General features: G+C 41.1%; 2 protein-coding genes across 2 annotated transcripts in view; one reads left to right on the top strand and one right to left on the bottom strand.

The window, feature by feature from the left end:
* The window catches only part of st14a (ST14 transmembrane serine protease matriptase a), a 75,658-nt gene that overhangs the window by 35,064 nt on the left and 30,594 nt on the right, over window positions 1–10,000 (bottom strand). Inside the window, exon 2 of the mRNA XM_061877860.1 lies at window positions 3,161–3,320. Within this exon, the coding sequence (XP_061733844.1) occupies window positions 3,161–3,320 (160 nt within the window). The remainder of the gene's footprint in view (window positions 1–3,160; window positions 3,321–10,000) is intronic.
* The window catches only part of LOC133537037 (uncharacterized), a 7,358-nt gene continuing 1,383 nt past the window's right edge, over window positions 4,026–10,000 (top strand). Inside the window, exons 1-2 of the mRNA XM_061877857.1 lie at window positions 4,026–4,443; window positions 8,586–10,000. The exon at window positions 8,586–10,000 is cut by the window's right edge and continues 1,383 nt beyond it. Coding sequence (XP_061733841.1) covers window positions 9,695–10,000 — 306 coding nt within the window. The 5' untranslated portion in view covers window positions 4,026–4,443; window positions 8,586–9,694. The remainder of the gene's footprint in view (window positions 4,444–8,585) is intronic.

The following is a 10,000-nucleotide window of genomic DNA, read 5'->3' as shown; positions in this document are numbered from 1 at the left end:
TCTGCTTCGGAGATTTACTCTAACTGACGCTGAGAGGGCAGATAGACTTCTTTCCCTACCGGGTTTGGGCGATAGCACCGCCATGGATTTAATGGACAGTATGCTGTCGCTGCTGTGCTTAGAGGAGGCCGAGTTCTTTTTCCCGCATCTTTTCTTGCAGCAGCTTCCACCTGCAGCCCGTGCGGTGCTAGCTAACTCCACTTCTCTGGCCTCCGGCGATTACCGGGTCTTGGCTGAAGAAGCTGACCTGGGGCTTCTGGCTTCCAGACGGTTTGCCGTGCAGAACGTAGAAGCGCCCCCGCTGCAGACGATGGAGAACGCGGACCCAGCGGTAGTGGCGGGAGTCGCTACCTGGAAAAGTTGCGAAGCAAGCCAGTGCTTCTTCCATCAACGTTTTGGCGCCAAAGCTCGACGGTGTGTGCCTCCATGCTCCTTCACGGCCCCGGGAAACTCCAACGCCAGCGTTCAGTAGCGGCAAACGAAGCAAACGAGCTGCTTTTCATCGTTGAGTCGTCGTTAAGGAAACGTTTCCTGGTGGACACCGGTTCGCAAGTCAGCCTGCTACCTGCCACGGACGCGGACAAGGCGACTGGTGGTTGCGGGCCGCTGCTGAATGCCGCCAACGGCAATTCAATCGACACTTTCGGCTCCAGGTTGGAGACTGTGTGCTTCCATGGACGCAAATTCCAGTGGGATTTTGTCATCGCCGCCATCGCGGTCCCCATTATTGCCGCAGATTTTCTGTGTGCTAATGGACTGCTTGTTGATCTTGCTAACCGCCGATTGATTGATGCTGTGCCTTTTTTAACTTTTACATGTAAGGCAGGGGGACTTGGACCGTTAACACACGCTAATTATTCGGTATCTGGTGACGTTTTTCACCGTTTGCTGGCGGATTTTCCGTCATTTAACACTCCCGCTTTTTCCACCGCGGACACCAAACACGGCGTTGAACATTTCATTCCCACGGTGATCCCGGCAGTTCTTGCGCACGCACCGTCTTGACGCGGCTAAATCGACCATTGCTAAAGAGGAGTTCGCTACTATGGAGCGTTTAGGTATCGTTAGGCGTTCTAATAGCCCGTGGGCTTCGCCCTTGCACATGGTGCCTAAGTCAGACGGTTCCTGGCGCCCTTGTGGGGATTTTCCTCGCCTTAACAACATCACAACGCACGACAGCTACCCTATCCCGCACAAAAAGTTTTTGTGTACTCGCCATCTCCGGGTCTAAGTTGGAGGTCAAAGTTGACCAACTTGTGGGTTTATGTTCACAACCTTCTACTATCCAGGTAAGAGGCATGATTTATCATCTAGAGTTAACTTTCACCAACTCAGAGACGATGCAGCAGTTCAATATGTCAATATAGCAGCATAAGCTAGTTAGATCTCTGTGCCGATAAAATTAGATTGGCAACTTATATTAATCAATATATTAATCAATATATTATATTGATCAATATATTAATCAATATATTAATCAATATATTAATCAATAAGTAAGTATATTAATATACTTGGTTAATTCTCAGGTCTTGACATGTAAATGGAGTACTGTTATTGGTTTTTGGATGGTTATTTAGAGGGCTCTGTGGGCGCAATAGATGAGCTCTTATTTACTCCATTGTTAGCGGACTTTTGCTAATGTTTATTAACAATTTCAAATGCATGAAAAAAGATATGCGTTCTTGTTTTACATGAAAAATTGTAAACCGTAGGCAAAATAAAAAAAATTAAAAGTGTAGTCCCCATTTAAGAACATGTATATTTGTAAATGAATGATTATTAAATATAAAAAAACATACATAATATAGTATCAAGTACAGTATTATCTATGTATTATATAATATAATATAATAGTGGAGATTTAAAATTGACACCCAATGAAATGAATTAAAATCAATTTAATTTGTGCTTGGTCCCCTAAAACAACAGAATTTTAATAACACATTTTTCTTAGATAAGAAAAATTGTTTGAAAAACAATACAATAGACTGTGGTACATACAAGTAGTTAGCAGCTTCACTACATCACAGATTTTTTTTTTTTTAAGTATATTTTGGGTATTTCTGACCAAAATTAGGCATTTTTTAAGAATAAAAATGGGTAAATGAACAAGAAGCATCAATACTAGAGTAGTATTGGCCCCTGGATGAGACTAAACCAATCAGAGCGCAGCGTTCAGTATTGTGGCCACTGATTGGCTCAGCCTCAGTACTGCTTTTACGAGTGTCAAGGTGACTATGTGAGTGTTGTTTCATGTCTCCAGAGCTCTCATAATGTTAAAAACATATTTAGAAGCTTGTGTATGCTCTGGCCAGGGCTCTGGTAATGTATTTATAATCAATACTTCATACTTAGCAGGAATTAATTTAGTGCGGTCAGGTTTCAGAATCGATAAACAGCGACAAACCAGAGCTTACTGTAGTTTCTTTAAGCAATGTAATAATCTACAGCATTTACCTCAGAGCGGACTTCTACGCTATGTCCTTTGAGCTGCTTCTACGTCAAAAACACCATCAGCAGCATCTCCATACTTTCATGGATAAATGTCGACCATTTATTTATTATTTTAACGTCCTCAGCTGGCGTTATCGACTCAAACTGCGTCAGTATGGTGCAGACTAGCAGTGCTACGCTCCAACTGCTTCACCAAGTTAGCTAGCGACACACTCATGTTTTTGATGATTTCTTTCTTCAATTCAATGAATATCATCCACTTCTTCTTCTGAGCACTGTCCTGCACCCTTACTTTTCTTCCTTGTCATTTATAGATAACTAAATGTTCATCTTTAGCTGTGAGTTAATGCTAGCGAGTAAGAAGGGATGTTTCGGTCGTAACTACAACTCAACAAAAAGCGAACAACAATGACGAAACAGACAAACTAAATTTCCAAGAAGTCCATGGAGTCCACACAAACCAGCAAGGACAACGTGGTCCATGAAATTATGTGGATTTCTAATTCCACACATCTGCAACATCAACGCAAAGCACAGCTGCTGCCGACACTCAAAAAGAAGAAGTAGAAAATACTAAATAAAATTCTGGCAAGAAATAATAAATAAATAATCTTTCTGTAGTATGTGAAAATGTCCCATGCGAGAGATCAGAACTAATGCCTCCCAGGATTTAAAAGTGTGTACTCAGAGACGTAAAACTCACAGTGGAAATGCCAGACCAGCAGGCCGGCCATCAGCGCCACCACGGCGGCAAAAACCAACACTCCAATCACAGCGCCGACCTTGTTGGGACCCTTCTTCTTCTCCAGCTTCTTGTTGTCGGGCGCCGGCAGAAACTGAACCGTAGTGTCCCATTCTTTGTCCTGGAAGACAAACATGATGAACATAAAAAACTTGTCTCTTTTACATTTGTCAATGGAATTACAGATTTATCTTTATTTATACATACATACACACACATACATATATATATACATATATATATATATACATATATATACATATATATACATATACATATACATATATATACATATACATATATATACATATATATATATATATATATATATATATATATATATACATATACACACACATATATATATATTATATATATACACATATATATATATATATATATATATATATATACATATACACACACATATATATATATTATATATATACACATATATAGATATATATATATATATACATATATATATACACATATATACACACACATATATATATATATATATTATATATATACATATATAGATATATAATAAACACACATATATATATATGTGTGTGTATATATATGTGTATATATAAATATGTGTGTGTATATAAATATGTACTGTATATATATATATATATATATATGTGTGTATATATATATATATATGTGTGTGTGTGTGTATATATATATATATAAGTATATATACATGTGTGTGTGTATATATATATGTGTGTATATATACATATATGTGTATATATACATATATATATGTGTGTGTGTATTGTTGGATGTGGTTGTCTTTTTATTTCCTAGTCAGATTTTAGAACAGCTACAGTGTGAGCCTTTTTACATAGACCTTGAATTTGGAATGTGTGAATGAAGACATAACAATCTGTTATCTCAACTGTCCAAGGTAGGGAGGAGAAGAAGAGGGGCGGGTGAGAGTGAGTGAGGAGGGAGACACTGCCATTTTAGCATTAGATCAATTTGGACCGAGCTTTGAAATGTTGTATCTAGATTGATCTCCCAAGGCGCTTTGGTTATAAAATAGAAAAATGAGCAACCTCTGTCTCTGATTGATTTAAAACCAGCTTATGTGTCATCAAACAATCTGGGGGCGTTGACCGAAGGAAGAATGGGTCAAAACGCAACAATTTGGGGGCTCGTCCGGGGATGACAAGCTGAAAATTGGACTGCTTTTGCAAACTTACGGACAGACTCACTTGGCCAACATCAAGGTAAGCAGTGCCTTTTTCTAAAATCTGCATTAGGAGTCTGTCCAAAAGTCTTGTAAGTCAAACACTGTTATATACCACAGAGACGGGGTGCTGATTTTGATAGGTTGGTTGCATTATTGCCTTGTCCGCCATTACATAATAGTTGAAAATAAGTGGTCAACTCAAGGCATTGTGTCTAGATTACCGTGACGGGCTGCTTCACTGACGAGTAGGCAAATAGTTGGGTATGGCTCGCCCTGGGGAATTGGTCTCCCCTAAAAGAGTAACGGGACGGATAACTGTTGTGTGGATAGTAAATACTCCCCGGTTATGAGATCCAAGTGACACTAACGTGTGAACGGAAAATACGGACCGTAAGGGTGGAGGCCCTTCTATGCCACATGACAAATTCCGAGGTTGGAGGCCATTTGTGAAGAGTACAATAAAGTTCCCGGTTGAGAGATCCCTGCGGCATTAAGGTGTGCGTTAAAACTAAGGAAAAAGACACAATGGTGAAGGAGTGTGACAGAGAGGAACGTAATGGCGGCTGGGAAAATGTGATCAATCGTTACCGCTTGATGAAAAATTGAATGTACTGTTGTCGACAATAAAAAAAAAAAAATAAAAAAAAAGAAGAAGAAAAAAGAGAGAAAATTAAAAAGAGAACGTTTCTTGAAAGGGGTAAGAGGGTGTTTACAACACTCGTAAAGTAGTGAACTCAAACGTTTGGTAAATTAAAAAAAGTAACTCAAAGTTTTATGGTAAAGTGGAACGTAGAAAGAGAGAGCAAGAGAGGTTTGAAGGTGAAGAGAATGGATGGTGAAAACCTTACGTAAAAGGTTTCTAGGAGAGAAGAATAGAAATAGAAACAGTCTGAAGAGTAAGGAAGAGATGGATACAGGATGTGGTTTGAAAATGAAAAAGCAAGTCGAAGTAAGGAAGAGAATGTGACAAATGAAGGTATTGATGGTGTTCGTGTGTCAGCGTATGCTGTTGGGGGTTCACTGCATTTGTTTGTTTGTATGGCTGGTTGTTAACTCCTAAAACTTAAATACATTTGTGTTTTATAGTTGTTTTTATAATACTTAGTTCAGAAATCGTATGAGTGAGTGATCCATCTATTTAAATATCTTCCTCCGCTTATCGGAGGTCGGGTCGCGGGGGCAGCAACCGAAGCAGGGAGGCCCAGTGACTTCACTTACACAGGGCCAGTTTGTGAAGGTCAGAGTGAATGATAAATGTTTGCAGTTACTAAGGGTTGATATGATGCAGCTGCGCTTCTGGGTGAGCCGTGAGATAAGAGTTGTCTTAGAAACAAGGGCATCTTTGAGCGTGTTCCGCCTTATCTCTTGGAGTGTGCGTTCGCGCACACAAATAGGTGTGTGTGCGTGTATGTGTATGTGTGTGTGTGTGTGTCACATTGATAGTTTTAGACGAATGAGAATAAACACATGCCCTTGTTTTGTAGAATATCACACACGACAGGAAGTCAGAATGCACAACTAACTAACTGATAGACACAAACAATAGTCTCATTAACTTATAGATAAGCCAACGCTAGTGCAGTTCAAAGGATTCTTAGATAATCTTTAGTTGATTTAGAAAAGCTACTTAAATATACATAAAGTAATGTGTATAAATCGTTGAAATAGGGGTATTGATTAACATTTAATGGGACAATTAATGTTGTGGTTTTAAAACGTGATATGCATAATTTGGCTGAGCAGGATGACGATGATAAGACGGATGACAGAGTAACAAGGAAACGACTCCTTAATTTTCAAATCACTGTAAAAAAAAAAATGTCAAAAGAACCGAAAGGACAGAAATCAGCTAAAGTATATTCAGCAGTGGGTGACCTTCCTTTTGAGTTCCAGCAGGCGGAGAAAAGAATCCGCAACAGATAAGAGACCAGACAGATGGACTCGGATGGTGGACAATGCGGTGCTTCAAGGTCAATCCGGGGTGGAACCGTTTCGCCTGTGCACACAGCTGGACGCCCAAAAGGGGATACAAACAGACCTCTGCTGGACATAAGTGTCAATGGACAATGTCATCAGTTCGTGATTGACACTGGTGCCACCCACTCATCTATGAATGCAAAGGTACCAAAGAAACTGTGTGCTTCCCTTTTGAAGGTCAAAGGCTTCGCTGAGGTCACAAGAAGGTTACCTGTCACCAAACCGCTTCCGGTTCAAATTGCTGGACACACACTGAAGCATCCCTTTGTGGTCGACCTGAACACACCGTGCCTGCTTGGTAATGACCTGCTTTACAAACTGTGCCCTGACATTCAATATCGCACAGAAGGGACCTTTCTGGTGTTACCTGACGGTACAACCACCAAGCTGCGGCACCACTATCAAGGCACCTCCATGAGCATGGGCTCATACCACAGCCTGGAGCACCAAACATGGCTGGCGCCTACTGAGTACCTCAACTCCTGCTGCAACTGTTCTATCAGTGAAAACCCTGGCTGACTGAGCTGTGTCTGTGTGCACCACCACCCGACCCGCCATTTGTTATGATCACAAGTAGACGACTCATACCAGGAGGCCTTTGATTCCTTTTTATATATATATACATATATGTTGGAACTCAAGGTGTGGCTACTCACGTTGACATATCTGTGCAACAACTAGCATTGTATAAGATGGACACCAATGCTGTCCCACATTGTTCCCTTGCTCTCTGTCCCCCCTACGGAAACTAAAGACGTAGGTCCAATGATGAAACCACACAAATACCACATTATTAATTGTTTCAGTTGTCTGTTAAACACAGCTATGGGCTGCACTTTGGACACTGCGGCTGTAGGCTACAAGGAGCTAGCAGCTACACAACAGCTGAGCTAAAACTACACAAGACATTTAAGCATATCAAATAATTACAGTTGCTTATTACATGCACAAAGTAGTCAAGACAGAAGTCTAATAGAAAGTATTCGGTAACAAACGTGTGACCATCATTCAACTTTCTACAACATGAGCTTTACTTAACGAATTAACGCGGCCACCAGGTGTGGTAGAATGTCAAATTACTACTGCAAAAGCATCCGCCATAAGGTTGGTTTTTTTCTAGCATTTGTGTCAATATAAATATAAGCATATTTTGTCGCCTTCACCAGGTTAAATAATTTACTTGACTATCAGCTAAACTTTTTCTTAGATGTTTCTGAAAGGAAAAGTATTACAAACACCTTTGATGTCCCTTCTTCAGAAACAGAAGGGGGAGGAGTTGAGGGTGGAGTCAGACTCCTTATAAAAAAAAAAATCGACAATCATCCGAATCTGACAATTTCCATAGTTTTAACATTTTTCAGTTAAAAACAAAGTCAAATTGAGAATGAGGTAATAAAATCATTGACTAAAAAGTATTTGTTATTTAGAGACCTGACATTCAACAAACCCATACTGATGAAGTTATTGACAAGCTTCGATGTTGGCTTTGATTAGGAGAAGATAGGAATGAGATTGTTTAGGTTAGCAGAGTGGCTAAGTTTCCCAATGGTTACTCTCTTGGTTGTCACAACAGAAATGTAAAAGGTTCCATGATTGGATGTAGGCAAGACTGCTGTCAGGGCGAGGTAAGGGAGAAGTGGAGTAGTTGTAACATTTTTTCAGTGGGTAAAAAGATGTAACTAAATTTAATTTGAAAATACGATGTTGCACATCGATAGTGGTTTAATAGATTAATCTGGAATATGGAGGAGGTGAGGTAACATCTGGGTAAAGTTTGTAATTTCATTTCATCAATCAGGTACAAGGGAAAAGGTACTTGCTGACTTGCGTTGACAATTACAGTGGTTGGCCGGAAACAACCACAACCTAAAAAGAGGATGCAAAATCAGTAATAAAAAGGCTTGTTAATGACCTAATAGCCCGACATTGTGACCCCAAAAAGATTAGGTCAGATTACGGCACCCATTTTAAAAATGCTCACTTAGCCTTGGTCGAAAAGGATCTCGGACTAAAACACAGGTTTTGTTCGGTGTACCATCCTCTTTTTAGGTAAGGTCGAGAGAATGAACAAGAATTAAAACAAATTGGCTAAAATCTGTGCACAGACCAAATTGAAGTGGGTTGACGCGTTACCATTGGCTTTAATGACCACTCGAATGTCCACGAACAAAACTGGTCTTTCACCCTATGAACTGCACACAGATCAGCTCTTCCCAGGTCCAGCCACCCCCTGGAAGGAGGAATCAGCGTGAAACCAAACTGGTAAGTTGAGCAAATTCAGAATTATGTGCCAGTTCCTCTGTGCAGATTTGAGGTTGACAGCCCGCCACACCACATTCCCTTCCGCCGGTCGAGAGGGTCAAGGTCATTAACCGCAAGCGGATGGAGCCCAGGTGGACCGGTCCCTTTGAGGTCGTGGAACTGACGTCTCACTCCCTTCGGCTGGCAGATGTCACTGCCGCCATCGCCACATCACCGGCCCCACTCGGTCCCCTTGCAGAACTTACACACATAGCCTCACCACCCAGAAGACGACGCAGAGAGAGATCTCCCCACGTTGAGCTGCCGTCTACCGTCGTGTAGATCTACCAGACCTACTCAACTGCTGTTTCATATATCCAAAGCTATCATTACTTGAGATCAACCTATATACTCGATGTTATATAACTTCTCTTACTTGTTTTCAGCATAACTATTGGTGACGCTACAATAAGTGAAAAGTTTGATGTTTATCCCCGTTTAGTTACCAAAATTACTCAGATTTTGATGGACGAAAGGTAGGATGTTACACCCAGCAGTATTCCCTGACAGATTGGTACTTAGGCTAGTTCTAATGTCCTTGTGCCTCAGTCCTTCCTTCCTGACGACAGTGACTCACAAGTGTCTTAAAACATAAGGAGGACTTGAAATAGACTTGATCAAGGGGGACAGCAAGACTCATTTTTTTGATCTGTGCAGTGTGATTGATAGCGAGGGACATAGTAGCTATTACCGTGGTAGTAACCTCTATTTTTGATACGACACAACTCTGAGCTATTGGTGTCGGAAGCAGAATACATACTCTAGGGTGTGGTGACCCTGGTGAAAGCAGGTAACCCACTACACCGGGCATTGGAATCCCACTGGCCCCCGGTATTACATCAAAACCACTCGGGAAGGGATGACCTTCCAGAGGAACTTTGATCGTTCCCAGAACCCCATCGCCCTTACAAATGCCAACGTGGGTGTCATGCCCAATTGGCCCAGTCCGTTTTATGTAGTTTTAGGGGTTGACCTGACTGGTAAAGAATCTAAAGGGATTATCAAAATTAATGTCCTCGAGAGGGCGCCAAAGTATGGGTGATTGTGTTGCTTGTTCCGCTAAAAGTCCTTTTCCCCACACTTACCCCGCTCCCTTTAAGTTGACCGACACAAATGGCCCAAACTGTCTTATCTCCTTGTTTTCTGAAACCACGCCGCCAGGGTGCAATTTGTTGGCAAGTGTGTACCCTCCTGTTGACAATTTCATCCGACTTCTTCCCCTTGTGGCCCAAAAAATGAATTACACGTGTTTTCAATTCACAGGACCCTCTTCGTCCCCCAACAAATTGGGTGACATTGACCCTTCCTGGTGTACC

This window comes from Nerophis ophidion, linkage group LG18 (genome assembly GCF_033978795.1).
Source record: "Nerophis ophidion isolate RoL-2023_Sa linkage group LG18, RoL_Noph_v1.0, whole genome shotgun sequence".
NCBI lineage: Eukaryota > Metazoa > Chordata > Actinopteri > Syngnathiformes > Syngnathidae > Nerophis > Nerophis ophidion.
This window is presented reverse-complemented; position numbering and strand designations above follow the sequence as displayed.